Source organism: Ostrea edulis, chromosome 2 (genome assembly GCF_947568905.1).
Source record: "Ostrea edulis chromosome 2, xbOstEdul1.1, whole genome shotgun sequence".
Lineage (NCBI taxonomy): Eukaryota > Metazoa > Mollusca > Bivalvia > Ostreida > Ostreidae > Ostrea > Ostrea edulis.
In genome coordinates, this window is record NC_079165.1 from 98467404 (window position 1) to 98487271 (window position 19868).

A 19868-nucleotide genomic window follows, 5' to 3' on the forward strand; every position below is an offset into this window, starting at 1 on the left:
TGGTACACATCTTGGCAAGTGTGTGAACGAGTGGGTGCATTATGCCGATATACAATGCATAAGGTTCAATGTTGTGTTTATAAATACATGTATGCCTATTTGCAAGGGGTCCTCTGCTTTGTAGCGTTTTATACATTACAAACAGTACTGTTTCCAGTATGTTCAAACATTTTTCTGGAACAATTAAACCAATTATATTCATTCTAATATGACTAACGGCATCTCTTAAATAAGTACAAGACCTCTACTACCGAGAAAAATCTTTATTTCTGATATCTATTAACAAAACAGCACTATGTACGAGAAATGACATGGAAAAATAAATAGGGAAGACAGCCTTTAGGTGCAAACCACCATAAGAGTAAAGGCCAAACACATGACAACCCAAGTCTGCCATTCATATACATGTAACTTCTGATATGTGTAATTCTAAAATGACAGCACATTTTGATCCATTGTGAGTAAGTAGATAATTATGTCATCATGAAGAGGAACTGAACAAATATAATACAATGCAGTAGAAATTCACTCACAGTATAAAAGAACTAGGATTCGTTTACATAAACCAAGAGGAGAAATTTCATGTTAGGTTCACTGTTGTAAGGCCTAATGCAGAGTAAGTGTAAGCAGGTCATTCAAATGATCACACAGAATGCGTACTGAATTAGATACATCTACATCTGTTAAAAAATTTGGGATTTGAAAAAAGGCACTTCTGTAAACTCACTCTGCCATTGTGTTGGTATAAAAGTTAAGGCATTAGAACTGACAACAAAGCCTTCAAGACAGTCATTATTAGTCAAATTACACCACAAGGAATCATTATTGTGCTGTAATCCATGGGTATACATGTACTACCTGATTTTACACATTTTAAAAAAATATTTGAAAAAGCAGAGTTAAAAAGATGTACATTGTGTATTGATCGTTGAAGCATGTCAAATTTATAAAAAATAAATAAAACAACAACGAAAAAGTTTAAAAGACTTCAAAGTTCTTAAATTGGTGAAAACTTGACAACACTAGAGGATGGATAACAATTGGTGACTTCTAGTCATGTTCCAGTACTACAGTAAAACACCAACAGAATTATCCAGGAAAAACATGCACAAATCTATAAAGGTTAACCATTTTCATTGTGAGGTCTTCTAGATTTTATAGTATTACAGCCCCATTGAATAAAAATCCTCTACTCTAATTGATAAAAGGGAATTTCTCTGGAAAGGTAAGTATTAAATATCTTGAATCTACCATAATTATAATGATGTAACACTACAAGGATTTGGTGAACATCTTACCCTATTCTAAGGCATACCATCAAAAACACTTATCAAAACCAAAAAAAAAAATAAAAAAATAAAAATCTATTGTTATGTATGTGCAAATTCAAATGTGCCTTAATGCCTCATGTACAAAATTAAATGTGAATTTTTAAAATATACATGTATTATATACATAAAGGAAATGAGATTGCACAAATTTTACACTGCCTGCAACATTTTGAGCAAGATGTTCACAATAAATCTTCACATTAATCACTAAATCAATTTGTGAAAGGCCAGGTCAAAAAAGGCAGGTATATAGAACCAATTCTGGGTCAGCAGTCTTAACTGTTGGAGCACCTTTGCAGGTATTTTATTTCATATACACTACAATTACTGCACAAATTCAAAATAAATGCAAACATTACTTACGATGAGAAGCTAGTAAAGGTGTGAAAATTTTCTCTCTTGTTGCTTAGATTAAAATGAACAATAGTTGCTACGAAATAAAGAATGGTGGTTACTGGTTAATGAAATGTGAAGTTTTCTGTCATTTCTGTGAATATGATGGATTAGCTAAGGTGGTGTTGACTGTGTAGTTCTGTCTGTACATGTAAATTCTAAAGTGTAGAATTGATTTGCAGAGCATATGCACTATCTCAAGAGTTCATATTAAACAAAATGGCTAAAAACAGAATAATGATAAAAACTTTGTAATATCTGTTTAAATCTTTGTCAAGTGGTAAAAAAATAAAAACCTCCTATTTATAAATATAAACAAGTTCATGGTTATCAAACACAGGATCTGCTTTGGCATCAATATGAGAGTGTAGTGAGCGTGACTGAACACAATATAAAATGATGGTAGCTTAAAAGACAAATAGCAATTTTTATTTTTGAAATCAGCACTGACAAATATCAAGATCCGCTGGCTTCATAAGTATGATTAGCCCCAAAGATGGAAATTTTCTCCAGAGAAAACAATCACTATGCAAATGCAATTTTTTTTAATATGATTCTGTAATCCATGATTTGGTCCCTGTGACAGTCATGTAAAAGTAAAAGTAAAGTTCTAAGGCACCTCTCAATCAATAATGTAATGAATTATTGAAAAAGACAATGAAAACAACAGCAGTACACATACATTTTGCTAGGACTACAGATAGTTTAGAGCAACATTTCAACAACACTGCAAAGTTACAAACAAGTGTTTCTCTTTTCAACAGGTAAGAAAGCACAGTGATTTACACACCACTTCTCTTAGACTGCTATTTTGCAGTTAATAAGCAAAGGTCATAAAAAAGGCTGTAAGTAAAGGAAGGTATGTTTGATTTGTAGTTTTCCATATGTGTGCCGCTATGACAATGCCCATCAAAGAATATCATAATGTTAATACTAAGTCTGTGCCACATGGCCATTCACTGCAATCTCGGTGTTACAAAGTTAAGTTTGAAAAAAAATAAAAATTCACACGATCATAGTTGAAAGTCATAATGCACTCTGTCAACAAGAGTTTATGTGCAAGTATAAGCTTCAACAATCTGTGAAATGCTATGTCAAATGATATGGCCCAGACATTTTAATTTTTTTTATTTAAAACCCTATGGCCATGATATTTCAAAACGATGTAGGTAGAGGAAAACATACCCTACTGACCAAAAGTAACCTTAACGTACTTGGGTATCTAAATTGTTGCATTACTGAATCATGAAAAAAAATTTGACAGCTAATCTGAAGAACCTTGTCCTTTCAAACATACCTTGGTTCTTTCTGGGTCAAGACATACACTATGGTCTTCAGAAACTTGTCTGCCTGGTTTCCGTTTCTAATGTTTACACTGTAAGTTGTTGACATCAAGTGTGATAATAAGATGGATAGAGAGGGGTGAGTAATGTGATTTGTGAGGTACAGAATGTAATTATGATACGTTGTTTTACAGCATTTTCTTGTGAGAATTGAAAAATGATGGAACTATCAAACAGAATAAAAGCACCAATATCCTATGAAATTTGTTCACAGAGGATATTAAAAAAGCCATTGAATTAAAATGTTACACCTTAGTAATCTGAATCTCAGAAAAATTTCAAATCTTAAGAATACATACAAAATAACACACTATATACTAAGTTGTAAAAAGTTGACTTCTGAATCCTCATGGAGATCTGTGGTTCAGAAATGGTTTCCTCCACTACATTCCTCACACTTCTTCCTCTTTGAACTGCACATTTAAAATCCTTCTTTGTCAACATAAAGAATTGCTGATATAAAGCCATGTCTTCAGCAACCTGAATAAATATATCACAAAACAATTCTGGGACTGCGTACACCTTTCTTCTGACAGTCAGATTTGTTCTCCATGATCAACAAGGAATGATCCCTGGGAATGCTGCCATGGTTTCTGTAGGTGTCATGTCACCTTAAAAAGGGATTTCCTTCTTTGTCAAACTGAAGCTGTAGACCAGTACCTATAAACATTAAAATGTAAACCTGAAACATCTAAATAATATTCATTACATCTTTTAATACATTAACCTCAATTTGATTGATTGATTGTATATTGTTTAACATCCCTTTTGAGAATTTTTCACTTGTATGGAGACATCACCAATGCTGGTGAAGGGGTTGCAAAATCTAGGCCTATGCTAGGCACTTACAGCCTTTGAGCAGGGAGGGATCTTTATTATGCCACACCTGCTGTGACACAGGACCTCGGTTTTTGCAGTCTCATTCAAGGGTCCACCCCATTTAGTCGCCTCTTACGACAAGCAAGGGGCACTATGGACCTATTCTAACCCGAATCCCCACTAACCATATCCCACTTGCAAAGACTTGTTGTGTAACTGTCAATACTTCTATTTTCTAAATGAGTTTCCTAATGGTAATTCATTATAGTTCCCAAAATATCTGTAACAGTAATTTTATGTGTATAAGAGTGTTACTGCAGACAAGTCTTACTTCGCTGGTTTTTGGTGCTGAGTTCTGTTGAGCTCATGAACTCTTTAAATAGGTCATCCACCACATCTCCAGCATTTACCCGTGTTTGATCCACTCGCTTGCCCTTTTCCAACTCCTCTAGTTTCTGTAAATTCAATATAATATCAAGTTACCTCCCTTACTCTAAAAGTACAATGACTGGTGTGCACTTTGTTTTTTAACTCTTAGCCTAAGCATGTTCATTTACAAACTACAAAATCATTTACTCTTAATCAATGATAATACATGTACATATTGTACAGCAGACCCCAGTTATAGGTAACATGATTGTAGTAAATATCAATGTAGAATGAAGTCATACATCATTAACAAGAAGGGTAACTTCACCATGTATTAGGGACCCATATTGCATCAAAAATGTTTTCACATTAACAAGCTGAACAAATGATGGAAATGCTGTCTTAAGACATGAATTTCATATTAAATGAGAATGAGTTTGAAAAATTCAAGTTTTAGTTAACCGTATCCAATTTGTGTGTGAATTGGTGTAAGAAGTCGTATGACATCCTAATATATAAACAAACTGACCAAAAACAATATTAAAGCATAAAATCTTCTATCTTGGGAGCTTGAAAAACCCAATTATTGTGTCAAACAATCCTATATCTTGAACATGAATTTTATATTGAAAAATATTAGAGATACCACATTACAAAAAGATCTTCAGTGCTGTCAGTAGAATTGGTGAAACTAGAACTGTCCTAAGTGTACTGATCCCCCCCCCCCTTCCCCCTTTGAGCACAAATTGAAATAAGGGTAAAGATAAGAGTAATGATGTTTGGTGGGTGATGTATTATGCTTTTTGTTTTGACAATCATGTATCATTAACCAAAAAAAACAACCCCAAAACAACCACTTGTAAACCAGAGATCATTTTCCTATCTTTACTTGACCTTTTGACCCATAGATAAACCCATGTCTGTGTGTGAAGTTTGGTGATTTCAAGTGAGGAGGGAAATCAGTTAAAGGCCCTGGAACCATTTTCCTATGTTACTAACAGTTTATTTGGCCTTTTTCCTATGTTACTGGACACTTTATTTGGCCTTTGGACCCCGATATCGGTAGGGGTAAACTTTTCCAAGGGCAATTTTTTATTCAAAATACAATGACTTCATGTGGAAAGGTAAAAAACAAGAGGCCCAAGGGCCACATTGCTCACCTGAGTCATTTGGCTCATATTTAAAGGTTTTCCTTATATATTTGAATGTAAAACTTTGATCCCCCACTTGTGACCCCATCCTCCCCTGGGGGCCATGATTTTAACAAACTGAAATCTGAAAGATGTCAGAAAGCTTTCACGTAAATCTCAGCTTTTCTGGCTCAGTGGTTCTTAAGAAGAAGATTTTTAAAGATTTTCCTTATATATTTGTATGTAAAACTTTGATCCTCTATTGTGGCCCCATCCAAACCCCAATGGCCATGATTAGAACAAACTTGAATCTGCATTATATCAGAAAACTTTCATGTAAATCTCAGCTTTTCTGGCTCAGTGGTTCTTCAGAAGATTTTTAAGGATTTATCCTATATATTAGTTTGTAAAACTTTGACCCCCTATTCTTGAGAAGAAGATTTTTAAAGATTTATCCTATATATTTGTGTGTAAAAACTTTGATCCCCTATTGTGGCCCCATCCAACCCCCGGGGGCCATGATTTGAACAAACTTGAATCTGCACTATATAAGGAAGCTTTCATGTAAATTTCAGCTTTTCTGGCTCAGTGGTTCTTGAGAAGAAGATTTTTCCTATATATTTGCATATAAAACTTTGATCCCTATTGTGGCCCCATCAAACCCCCAGGGGCCATGATTTGAACAAACTTGAATCTGCATTATGTTTGGAAAACTTGAATCTGCACTATATAAGGAAGCTTTCATGTAAATATCAGCTTTTCTGGCTTAGTGGTTCTTGAGAAGAAGAATTTTAAAGATTTATTCTATATATTTTGTATGTAAAACTTTGATCCCCTATTGTGGCCCCATCCAACTCCCGGGGGCCATGATTTGAACAAATTTGAATCTGCACTATATAAGGAAGCTTTCATGTAAATCTCAGCTTTTCTGGCTCAGTGGTTCTTGAGAAGAAGATTTTTAAAGATTTATCCTATATATTAGTATGTAAAACTTTGATCCCTTATTGTGGCCCCATCCATACCCCGGGGTCATGATTTGAACAAACTTAAATCTGCACTATGTCAGGAAGCTTTCATGAAAATTTCAACTTTTCTGGCCCAGTGGTTCTTAAGAAGAAGATTTTTAAATGACCCCACCCTATTTTTGCATTTTTGTGATTATCTCCCCTTTGAAAGGGACATGGCCCTTCATTAGAACAAACTTGAAAGCCCTTCACCCAAGAATGCTCTGTGGCAAGTTTGGTTAAAATTGGCCCAGTGGTTCTTGAGAAGATGAAAATGTGAAAAGTTTACGACGCCGACGCCACCAGACAAATTTTGATCAAAAAAGCTCACTTGAGCCTTCGGCTCAGTTGTTGAGCTAAAAACACTTCATTTTCCTACATCAATGTCAACTACACTTGACCTTCAACATTTTTAATCCAAAAATCAATAGAAATCATTCATTTGAAGGTTTGTATTCATTTGTGAGTTTGTATTCATTTGTGAGTTTGTATTCATTTGAAGGTTTGTATTCATTTGAAGGTGTGTATTCATTTGAAGGTGTGTATTCATTTGTGAGTTTGTATTCATTTGTGAGTTTGTATTCATTTGAAGGTGTGTATTCATTTGAAGGTCTGTATTCATTTGAAGGTGTGTATTCATTTGTGAGTTTGTATTCATTTGAAGGTGTGTATTCATTTGTGAGTTTGTATTCATTTGAAGGTGTGTATTCATTTGATGGTGTGTATTCATTTGTGAGTTTGTATTCATTTGAAGGTGTGTATTCATTTGTGAGTTTGTATTCATTTGAAGGTTTGTATATGAAGTATGGTGACTCCTCGTAAAAGGGAATTTTTTCCCCTATACCCTTGACCTTTTTGACCCTGGAATCACCAGAGATCATCCTCATTCCCTGGCTAGTCAATGTGTGAAATTTGCGACTCCAGGTGAGGAGAAATTGTAAACACCAGAAACTTGTTTCCCATATCCGTGTCTAATTTGCTTGTCCTTTGACCCCAAATTTGATAGTGATCATCCTCATCCCATGGGAAGTCTGTATGCAAGGTGAAGATAACGAACAGTGATCAATCTCATAACTCCTACAGGCAATACAAAATAGATAGTTGGGCAAACACGGACCCCTGGACACACCAGAGGTGGGATCAGGTGCCTAGGAGGAGTAAGCATCCCCTGTTGACCGGTCACACCTGCCGTGAGCCCCATATGTATGTGAACTTGATGTATAGTGACTTTAAGTGAAAAGGGGAGTCAATTAAAGTTTGTAATCCATTCAGTTTACAGATGGATGGACAACCAATTCCAGTATACCCCATCTCTCAACTTTGTTGTGTGTGTGTGTATGTGTGTGTGTGTTTGTTAGAATGAACTTAATGGAATGCTATTATCTTAAAGTAATAAAATAAAGTATGGATTGCCATCTCTGACGGACTTACTTTTCTTCTGTCGCCCTTTGTGAGATCATTGATTAGAGCTGAGCCAGCACTGGAGCTCCTACAAAACAAAAAGCTTCTTCAGCTAGGTCTCTCTTATCCTACTTATTGTAAATGAACAAATCTGACATGTACAGCTTGCTGAGATGTATCAGAAATCAATAGCTATTTCCTTTCTATTAATCCAAGCATATTGGTGGAAATCAAGTAATCTTTTAACCAATATATAGTGTATATCCAAAACATCAGAGATTTGATCATACATATAATAAAGTTTATAACATATGTTTGAATTAAAAGGAAGTTATGCATTTTGTCCCCATCAATTTCTTTAATTCTAGAGAATGCACAGAGAAAATTTCAAGGTAAAATGCCTATTGGTATAATAAATAATTGCTGTAATAAAAAATTCAACAGGTCCTGTCAGTTTTCATTTTGGCAACCTTACTTGATCATGTAGTTTCTGCATCCATTGAAATGCTTATGCATCAAAATTTAAGCCACTATAATGATTCTTGGTCTTTTTCTTGAGCATTTCAATCCAGGAACCTCATGATAAATTGATTTGAATAATTTGTAATGATAAATCCCTTTCCAGTTTTATATGTGTTTTTGCATAATGGGCTGTGATAGACATTATTTGCACAGCAAGTTGCGTCAATGTGACATCATGCATACTAGTATTGCATGGAACAAACCTGTATTCATTAGTAAGTATGTGATGAATCACTGTAATGAATTGTATTCAACATCTACTCCCACACAAAAATGAAACATAAGAATAAGCTGGTATTTTGAAATAGATATTTTGAAATAGATGTCTTTTCTTATTCAATTGATAGTAGATTAAACAAGGAAAATACAACCCACTTATGGTGTTAAATAACCACATAGTTAATCGATAAAAATGAAACCCTCAAGTCATTCACCATTCAACAGCTTGCTAAAATGACATGAAAATCTACACATTTTATTGTAGAAATTTGATCCTCAGAATTTGAAAAGTTCTGACATTCACAGATCACTGACTATTTATAAGTGTATAGCCCTTTGTCCCTCTTCACCTCATTTGTTTAATTTGTTTCCTTTACACTGCAAAACTTAATAGAGTCACTATGTCATGAGACTCTGCACCAAAATATCTCAGTTTTGCCATTTCATATCTATTGCAAATTACATGCAAGAGGTTTGTCATTAAAATCTACAGCACTGGTGATTTGGTGAAAATTTCCCTTGATCTTGCTGATTATAAGCTCTCTTATCTTAAAAATGCAATGTTTGTGTTGTATCTTCTGTCAGGTGTTAATGCCTGCATACCTGGTGTGAGTAGCATAGGGGTTTTTCTCACTGCCCACACTTGATTGTCGACTGTGTCCAAGCGAGGCATACCCGGTGGACCCCCGCGAGTGTGTACTGGTGTAGCTGTCATTTCTCTGGTGGCTCTTCAAACCCTCACAGTCAGGATTCTGGGGGTGCATATCAACCTCTGGAGAATCTGTGGTATGAATCAGACAATAACCTGTTAAAGACTTGGATGGAAAATTGAAAATACTTTAATAATTTGAATTATATTTTTACCCCCCCCCCCCCCTCCCACCCCAAATTTTAAGTCTATGACTTTGGTAATGACAATATAATCAGAATGTCAGACACCCTAGTACATGCTAAAGTTTGATTTGGGTGAGCTAGCAGACTGACCTGTAATAATACTTGGCCTGTCTTTGCGAGGTAGACTACCACAGCCACTACTGGCACTGTTTGAGGCCAAACTACCCTCGCTGCACTCCTCTATCCTCACAGCTGGCTGGTCTAAGTCATCGTACCACTTGGTGGTCTGACGTGGGCTACAGAAACAAAGCTGAATGAATACAGGTGGAAACCCCATTATCTGGATATGGATCATAAATCTACGAATGCAGATACCTGTTAAACTTCCAACTATTGAAATTGTCGTTCAGCACAATTTCACCTCCGCATTACTTTATTTTGCCTAAATTCTTTAAGGGTGAATTCAAAACAGGACTGATTTAACAAAAGGTGGATAATTCGGAAGTCATTGCATAAATTACATAAATTGCAGAAATACTTCATGTGAATCTAAAATGAGGAAATTCTGTTTTCAATGAAAAGTAAAATGAAGAAAAAAAATGTCCTTCCTATTTTCTGTTCTTTATTCAGAAAGAATTTTCAAGTAATTTGTTCCTTTTACCCCACTCATTCATGTACTTAAACTTTGCACTCAAAGTCAATTACATCATCTAAAACTGATAGCTAAGTTACTCTTCAGAGATGTGTTGAAATCAAACTCTGATAACCCTTGGGGAGAGATTTATGTGGAAAGTTTTGTGTTATTGATTATTGTGTCCATTTCATTTTCTTTTGGGTAAAACCCTAGCATGAGCAAATAAGAGAGTGATTAATGAAGTACTTATGAATACACAACCTAGCAGTGGAGAATCAATTTATTCATCTATACCAAAACACCAGTTCCAAGGGAATGAAATATAACTTTTTAAACCCAATAATGAAAGTGGATTTTTAAATTCATTACAGTACCTGTAAAACATGTTTGTTGTGAAATCTGAAATACTACGTAATCTGTTCATAATTCTATTTACAAAGAATGTTCTGTGTAATAAGTATTGTGGATGTCTTGTGAACAAAGAAAGTTCTAGTACTGAGTGTGTCAACCTTTCGGCAGACATTACTTGCTTCACCTCAAAAAGTGCTGAAAATCATTACTGGAAAAGTGGTTATTTATTTGGGGGGGGGGGGGGATAATTTTTTGGAATTTGCACTAATTATGCAGTCAGGTAATAAATGCAAAAAATTTTCTCAAGTGTAGAGTATAAAAAAAAGGAAAAATTATTCAATATAGGCCTTGTGCAGAGGTACTTCAGTATCCACAACATATACTAATAACTATACATGTATATTGAATTAAGTGGATGTAAATCAATATTTACAAAAACTTCTCTTATATATTGAATAGTTTTCCTCTGATGCCTTTAATTAAAAAAAATGGTTTACCTTCATGAAAGCAGAGTATGCTTTGCAGCTAAAGGGTCTTTCGTGACACATGAGCTACCTGGTATGTCCCAAAATCGTAGGTACTTAAGCATTAGATACACAAATGGAGCACTTAATCCAGTAATTACGCAAGTGATGTAAAAAAAAAAAATAAATATCCCTCATTACACGCGAGGATAAAGGTGACTGACTACTTCATTACAGCTTGGGTGAATGGGACAATTCCAGGACAACATTACAAGACAGTTTTAATATATCAGCCCAGTGTTCTTATTTTTATCATATCAGGATAAAACAATTCGCATGAGTTTTCTTAATATTTTTTGTTAAATCAAAAAAAATCTCTTTCTTATACTGTTGAGATCCCACTTTTACCTTGACATTGTAATTCATTCGTGACATTACTCTTTGCCACATATTTTTTCTCCCTATGTTAGACACTGAAAATTGTGTACTTAATGTCTGAGTAAATAAGCACTTCTACAGTGTAGTATCAGCATTATAGTAAAAATATAGGAATGCTGATGATGTGATTCACCAGTGTTGTAATCGACTACATTAATGTACTAGTATAGAATACACCTTTAATAACAATGTTTAGAATACCGAATTGTCAATATCATTACCGTAGTCATGTCTGCAATCAAGAAAATGAAAGTCCAGAATATGTCAGGTATTCACTGATTATTCACAGTAGATACTTACACTTTAAAAACAGGGTCACCAGAGATCAAGGTCATCTCCAAGGTGAGTTCAATGGTCGAGTTGTCTTGTCGATGTTTGGAATCATACCCTTCCAACAAGAATTTCCTGGACTGTTGTCCAGATCCAGCAAACTCGGACAGATTGATGTCCACAAAGCCCAGCTTTTGATATGCCTTCCCTCCTTTCTGGTCCTGTAATAGAGAATAACAACATCATGGACATGCTACATACTGGTTAGCTGCAGTGCCGTAGCTCTCTGGTCATAAAAAAAAAATGGGATGTCAGACCACTCTGATGTTTTACAACTGCAGAACTACAGCTAAATACTGGTAAGGTGTCAATATCACACTACAAACAATGGCCATTGACTGCTTTTTTTGCAGTTAAGATAATAAAATTTGAGGTTATACATGTATAGCTTGTTAAAAAATACATTTGATGAGGTATCTTCAAAGACTAAGACCTTGTTCTTTTTTTCTTTTTTTTATAATTTATTCTAAGACCATGTTCTTCATGGTTTGACATGTGCTCTGTTATTGTGCAGATGCGGATTCTAATGATTTTTCAACTTGATATTGATATAATTTGTCAATTTCAGGAATTTCAATGCAACTTATTCCTCTTCAACATATACAGAAACTTCATTATGTGCAGCTTTGTATGATATTCTTACTTAATTTTATGTACTCTTATTTTGATTATAATAAATCACTGATAATCACATATATGAACCTGACCCAGACAAAATCATCTTTATCTTTGTTCAATACACCTTGGTCATAGATAAAGATAAAGAAATACCAGTTACATAATCCAAAGTGTAGTACTTGAGAAATGCTGGAGTACTGTTACGTTAATCAAATAACACCACAGATTTCCTTAATGTACAGAATTAAATGTTTGATTTACACTCCAATCTATCCTACATGCAAAGTTTTCTCTAACACCGAGTCTTGTTTTGAATTTACTTTCAGATCTGAGGTCCTGTTTCTTTAAAACAACTCAAGACTAATTATGTTAAATACATGTAATGTACCATGCGCACGGAGACTCGGCAGACACAGGGATCCAGAAAGCCGGTGCTGGCGCTGGCTGTTACTTTGCACTGAAAGTTGTAGGAAGTCTTCCAAGACACACAGTGGTTCTGTATCTCTTCTCTGCAAAGTAACAAAATCTTGGGGTTAGAGTGTAAAATTTTGTATATCTCTATAAGAGTGCAGTTTCATTTAAAGCTGTTTGAATATTGGGCAACACTGATGATAACTGATAATAGCTTTAAATTGCCTAATCAAGTCACAGACGGATGACAGATGCTCTTTTCGTGTGAATTTATGGAATTCAACTTGAAAACCTGTTGAATCTATAACATATTAGGAAGTCTGCAATAGAACAGCTAGTGCAGTGGATAATTAGCGGAGAGAACAATGGGAGGAATCTGCATTTGGACTTAATAACTGCACTGATCTGACATCTACCAGGGTACAAAGATGGTGTACTGTACAACCCAAGGAAATCAGATAACCACACACCAGCAGTTAACGGGTCAGGATTCTAAATCATTTCTGGTCTGAGTGTGGCACATTCCACACGTGTTGCCTCTACATAATGATACTTAATAAGACCTTGTTCTGCTGTGTAATCTTTTGAAACTGTTCAGTATTATGCAACTACAACTTCAATAAAGCATTGTAGTTCAGCAAATTGGATCACAAATATAGATTCTAGAAATTTACTGTCTGTAATCTTTATCAACAGGTTGTTGATATTCCTGTCTTTGTGTAACCAAACATCAAATTCAACTCTCTTTTTTTTTTACCCAAGTGTAATCCATTGAAATATATGTGTATACATGCCATGCAGACTGTTATTGATTGTATACATGAGGCATTAAGTGCCAACAGCAGGAGCTTTTATACCAACTATAAAGTATCTCAGTGATATCATTCTTATTATGTAAGCACATTAAAGCTTTCATCTTAGATGCGGACTTTCATCAAATACTGGTATCATTAATCTACATGTTACTTTAATTCCAAATGGCTATCAAATGTTTAAGTTTAAGGCCAAATGTTTAAGTTTAAGGTGGAACAACACATCATTACACATTTTTCAAAAATGGATGTTTGCCATAGATGCAAAAATAAATTCAGTAACACATCTGTCTTCTTGGCTCAGTAGATTAACACTACAGCCTGGCAATTACACGTCCCACATGGACTGTATTTTTCTCTGAATACCATTATCATGAATTCATTCTAAAATTGTGATCACTACATATGTCATGTAGTTTTCAAAATCTTGACTTATTCTGGAATGTAAATCTATTATTTTTTTTCAAAAACAACATTTGATTTATTAAGTACTAACATCTCATCTGTTACCTATATTGATATATAGTCACATCTCAGCTAATTTTTCTACAAAGGATGGTAAATATAATACGAAGTAAACATCAAATTTCCATCCCAAATGTGTATGGCAGATGCAAGCTTCAGATATTAGACCACTGAATGAATGTGAATGTGACTAGGGTGGAGGTTTGGGGCTAATAACATGTTATTTGCATGCATTCCTATAATAAATTTGCCTAATAGCCATTACAAGTACAGAAAAATTAGGCATGCTGAAACACAGGTTAACACAGTATACTTGGTTGTATCCAAATTATTGACAGCCTGCTGGGACTTTAGACAGTAAATAGGGGCCAATGGATAGCATATTGTTAATCCCCTGTGAACCTCCTTCAGAGCCTATGGTACATGATTAAGCTTGGTCCAATATATTACGAAAAAAGCTGATCCTACGAAAAACACACAATCTGTTGGGCAAACAACTCAAAGATAAAATATGTTTGCTCAGTCTGAAAGGTGAGAAATCTGTTTAGAAATTTAGGGATGAGGAAAAAAAAAAAAAAAAAGGAAGAAGGAATTTCAAACTGTTTAACACATTATTGTTACTTTTAAATCTGTGCAGATTTCATACCAGCTACTTCAGATATTTAACCTACTGCACAAGATTTACTCTGTGCAAGTCCTACCTTACCATGGATATATTTAACTGCTAATTTAAACATGTATGTGCATATTGACAAATTCTTAAATCTAAAGTGTGTGTTGATAACAGATTATGTTAGGCCTTAAACAAAAATGACCCTGAACTCTTTTAAACCAGTTCCATGGCATTTAACAGGAGATCAGAGTCCACCAAGATTTGAATATATATTCCATGTGTGAATTAACTGTCAGAGGCTACTCTCTATGATTTGAGCCTCTCCCCCTTCCCTACTTTTTACCTCCATTAGCACAATAAAAACGAGAGAGAGAGAGAGAGAGAGAGAGAGAGAGAGAAGGAGATTAAGACCCTTGGATATTTCAAAAATCTTTACACACTATATACACATGTTCTGATAAAAGATGCTAGAAAGTGATATACTATGGCATACAGTTGAGTTATTATTGCTGAAATTTATCACTCTCTAGCAAAGACAAGGGCACATTCCAGAGAACCAATTCTTGAATAACTATTACTAAACAGCAACCAACTATTAAAGGTTTACAATGGACTTGTCTATTGAAAGCAGTATAGGGGAAAAACAGGAAATCAATACAAACAATCTAAGTGAATTCAATTTAACCTTGGCAGTGTCCTACCAGGTTTTATTGCAGTGTCATCAAATAGAAAGACCCACATGTAGTACTCTTCTAATGACCCTGTAAAGGGTGAGTGACTGTCCTTGGACTGACCTTCGCTAATTGAACCTGCCTCAGGGTACCGTCTTCGGGGTGCCATTTCAGTAGACGGAGCATTGATAAGACTATCCACATGCTCCAGACCCAACTCCTCATTATAGTTCTAATCACCTATCCAATACCATTTCGTCATCATGACAAAAAACCACCGTGGGTAAATAGGACAGGCATTTCAAGTGGAATGCAGGTAAATGCAAGTAATGTAATTACATAGCATCATCGCTAATCAACTTTGACAAAATTCTCACAACATAGACAGATGTTGACTGTATTATTTGAAAAGTTCCCACAAGTAGTTTTCATCCCCCCCCCCCCCCCCCCCCCCTCAATGAATAATTAAAGAATGTAACGTTCAAAACTTATAATTCTGACATATTTCTAATTTGATAGCTTTTGAAAGGAGAGAAGTTTACTTTTAATAAATATATATGATGTTACTTAATTTGGGGCAGTTACAATGTGGATCATTAAAAAAGGCCTCAACTGTTAAAAACTAAGTTATATTGTTTCAATTGGTATTTTCCTTACTATTCAATCTTTTAAAAATCTTGATATAAAAAAAATCTTAATCTGGTGTGAAGCAGAAAAATATTGCTATAGCAACACAATGGAAATGTTGTATATATATTGTGTCAGCTAGCTGGAAAAATAATACATAAAAGTATATTTTTAATATATTATTAATACAGTCATTTTTGTACTTTTTTGAAATAATACAAAAAAAATATATTATTTTTGTATCACAAAAAAAATGGGTAACTCATTTTTATATTAAATTCTGACTTTGATTTTTTAAAGGGTATTATTTTTGTATCATTTTGGACTTAGATTATTTTCAATATATTATTTTTGTATTTATAGGGACTTAGTTTTTTTTCTAGCATATTATTTTTGTATCAAAATTAAACTTAGTCATTTTCACTGTATTAAAATTGTATTTTTTTAAAAACTTAGTCATTTTTAATCCAAATCTTTGAATTTATATGTATTAATTTTGTATTATAATTGGACTTAAAAAATTTCAGTGATTTTTCACTGTATTATAATTGTATTTTTTTTTAACTTAGTCATTTTTAATCCAAATCTTTGATTTTATATGTATTAATTTTGTATTATAATTGGACTTAAAAAAAATTCCCAGTGATTTTCATTGTATAAAAATTGACTAATTTTTAAATTGAAATATAAAACTTATAACTTGTGGAAAACATGATGCAAGATTTAGCTTCTCAACTTCACAGTAAAGATTTCAAACTTTTAAGTTTAGACAACTTTATCAGTTGCATGCATAATGAAATAATAAGGAAGTATACTTCTAAATAACACTGGAGACATTATTTATTGCATGATATTTCCAGGACAGTCTGTAAAATACAGTATAGTTTCTTTTGACTTCATCTAGGTTTCCCATTCTAATAATTGTCATGCAGTCTAATTCTACTGATAACTCTTAAATAAGCTTTTCAATAAGATACAATGTACCATTGTACCTTATTAATACTATCTTCTCATCAAAATAACACAATAAAAATTGTAATCTCTGAACTCAACAAATTACTTCTCCACTTTGTTTGGGTTTACTGCAAGTGGCAGTTGCTATTGCACACACAGAAAAATAAATAAAGTCCTACACATAAATGGCTATCAACTGTCCAGAGCTTGGTCTCAAAGAAATAATGTCACTGAAAAATATGTTGTGCAGAATATGAGCATTTACACATGTACTTCACATTATCTCCATTACTTCACTAAAGCATAGAATGATGGACCACAACAGTTCTCATTACACTATGATGAATGAACAATGTTTCAAGTTTCACAAAGCACATCTCGTCTAAAATCATGTCCACTAAAATGAACCACACTACTGTCTCGCCTGAAAGTGGCTCTGCACTCCACAAATTTTAAGGACATTTGGTTGATGAGCATAGTTCGTTTGAAAAACCATCACTGAATCCACAATAGGCAGAATATGGTAAGCACCTATTACAGATACTTTATCATTTTACACTGTCTTGTTGACTGATGTTTCTTCTCCATCTGACATTCCCTTGAACAATTCTTGCTCGCAACTTCCATAATTTAAAGTTTGTGTCATCTTCTGGAGGAATTGATTGGCATAAGACATGTCAGATACCTGAAAATGAAACACAAGAAATCAACTGAAATTGAACATTTTCTCTGCAATTTTAATTTTCAAAAAAAAAAATTTCATTTTCAAAAATAAATGAGGGCATGAACTTTACTTGTTACTGTTTTATACCAGCATGCTTTACGAAGCGTGTTAGCACTTCAACAAAAGTATGCTGATGTGCAGCATTGTTGTTCATACAATTCATTCTAAAGATGTCCGACACTTTGATCTACAGGTTCACAGAGTTAATTTTGTTTTTTTAAATTCAACCGCAGGGGCATATATATATATATCTTCAATGTCCTCTAATGAAAGAATTTTTTTTTAAAACTGTAACACAGGCACCTGAAATTTTATCCTTAAGTTACAAATAATGCCATAGATTGAAAAAACATATATCAATAATGCCATAGATTGAAAAAACATATATCACACCCCTCCCTATAAATGAATACATGCAACTTACTGTTAAAATTTTAGGTGTCTGTGATTGTAACATGCTTATTATTATTTTTTGTGGACATACTCTATCAACAGTTACTTGGGTTTATTAAAGGTCATAAATTGAATATTTCATGTTAAAGAATTGAATTACGTTTACCGTCATTACTTTCTGCAATGCTGCATCCTGGTATTATTCAATCAACATCATTGTCGTCTTCAAAGTCAGTCTGCTTCCTCAAACTTCAAAGTTAGATAGGCTATGCTATATCTCCCGGATTTTTAGGATTATCTGACAAGGAATAGTCGGCAGTTGGGAAAACCTATGATAGAATTGGTCACATGAAAACAAAAACAACTAAAATTTATGAACTTAAACAACGATATATTATTTCACATTGATCATCATCGGGCAACTATCAGGTGCGATTTTACCACAAGTCACTTTGAAAAATAAATATCTATTTCTCAAATACGCAATTATAGGATTTATCAAATAATAATATTAAAGAAAACGAATAAGAAAAATGCATACCGATTGTGAAAACAACGTGCAAGTTCATCGGCACGGGCGCGCCATTACCACTCGACCTCATGGCTTTTCAAGTTTGGTAGGACTGCTTCTTCCAGTGTTATACACGTCGCATACCCCATAAGAATACTCTAGGAGCCTTTAACAAGTTGTCCACAAAATAGATTGTATACTCTCCACGTGTTTCTCCCATTGTTTTGCTTTCCTTTCCTCACAATGTTCACAGATCGACGATTTCAAAATATGGAAGCGGAAGTGACTGTAGATAGAGTTCGGGTGACTCCGTAATCAATTTTAAATTATTACAATCTTAGTATTTGTTTTAAAAAAACAGCTATGAATTATGAATTAGTTTCTAATAGCAGAAAATTTAAACAAACGAGATAATAACAGCATATTTACGAAAGATAAATACAAGACTAGAATTTTCGGCCGTCTTCGTACTTTCACGCGATTGGTCGAAGTTCCAAAATCTGTAGCTCTCAAATTTGATTGGTTGAATGTGTGACGCTGCCATTTTCAAAGTGATTAGACTGTCGCAATATTTCGGAGGTTATTTTGCATAAATTGCTAAATATTCCGTGGTTGAGTGGAATGAGGACCGGAGTCCAGAATCACGGAATATATAAGGAAGGTGACATCCTGCAAGAACGGCATGTCCAGACGTTTTGGGCCGGGTGTACGTAAAGTTCTTGTGATCATCACAACATGGTAAGTTAAAGTAATGCCCAAGATTTCTTTATTTTGCAGCAGATGAAACTTTCAGTTTATGTAGTATGGAAGGATAGTTTTTCAAAGTAAAGTTGACTTTACAATTTTCTGAAAATTATAGCTAGGCCTATATTCCAAAACAAAACCTAGGCCTTAGCGGTCAAATTTAAAAAAAAAAGATCGAGGGGGGGGGGGGGTTTACTCGTCCTGCATAGTTCAAGCTTGTCCAGTTTCCACACTATAGTCATAGATCTATATAGAAGGGGGGGGGGGGGGTGGACAGCAGCAGATCCAGGATTTCCAGAAGGGGTACCTCCAGTGAATATGGTCTCAAATCCGGTGAATATGTGATATGAACCGTTTGCATTTGTATAGATTATAAAGGGACAATAGATAGACTATATGATAATGTTTTATATATATATTTTTTTTATAATATTCTATTACAGATTATGCAGTGGTCAAGGCTGACGACAAGTGGTGTGACTTGAAGATAACCCTTAGGAACAAAGTTAGTGCACTTTGCAACGCAGAAGAAATGGCAGAAGCAGAGGGAGGATGAGTCTCAAGACTGATGTGTTATGAAGATCATGAAGATCATGGACAGACTAGATATGAATACCATATAAGGTCACAGACAGACTAGATATGTATACCATATAAGATCATGGGCAGACTAGATATGTACATACCATATCATCAACTCACTGACAGACTAGATATGTATGTACCATATAACATCATGGACA

General features: G+C 34.3%; 1 protein-coding gene and 1 long non-coding RNA gene across 2 annotated transcripts in view; both read right to left on the bottom strand.

Moving 5' to 3' along the window:
* Positions 1 to 248: 248 nt before the first annotated feature.
* LOC125680542 (early estrogen-induced gene 1 protein-like) overlaps positions 249 to 19868 on the bottom strand; it is a 25420-nt gene continuing 5800 nt past the window's right edge. The window contains exons 2-8 of the mRNA XM_048920224.2: positions 12589 to 12709; positions 11553 to 11743; positions 9516 to 9661; positions 9135 to 9312; positions 7821 to 7878; positions 4218 to 4341; positions 249 to 3727 (exon numbers count right to left, since the gene is read on the bottom strand). Coding sequence (XP_048776181.1) covers positions 3675 to 3727; positions 4218 to 4341; positions 7821 to 7878; positions 9135 to 9312; positions 9516 to 9661; positions 11553 to 11743; positions 12589 to 12709 — 871 coding nt within the window. The 3' untranslated portion in view covers positions 249 to 3674. The remainder of the gene's footprint in view (positions 3728 to 4217; positions 4342 to 7820; positions 7879 to 9134; positions 9313 to 9515; positions 9662 to 11552; positions 11744 to 12588; positions 12710 to 19868) is intronic.
* LOC125673596 (uncharacterized) lies at positions 16622 to 19290 on the bottom strand. Its single transcript, XR_007369620.2, has 3 exons — positions 18412 to 19290; positions 18037 to 18199; positions 16622 to 17438 (listed from the first exon to the last, which is right to left on the bottom strand). It is a non-coding gene; the product is annotated as an uncharacterized LOC125673596 (long non-coding RNA).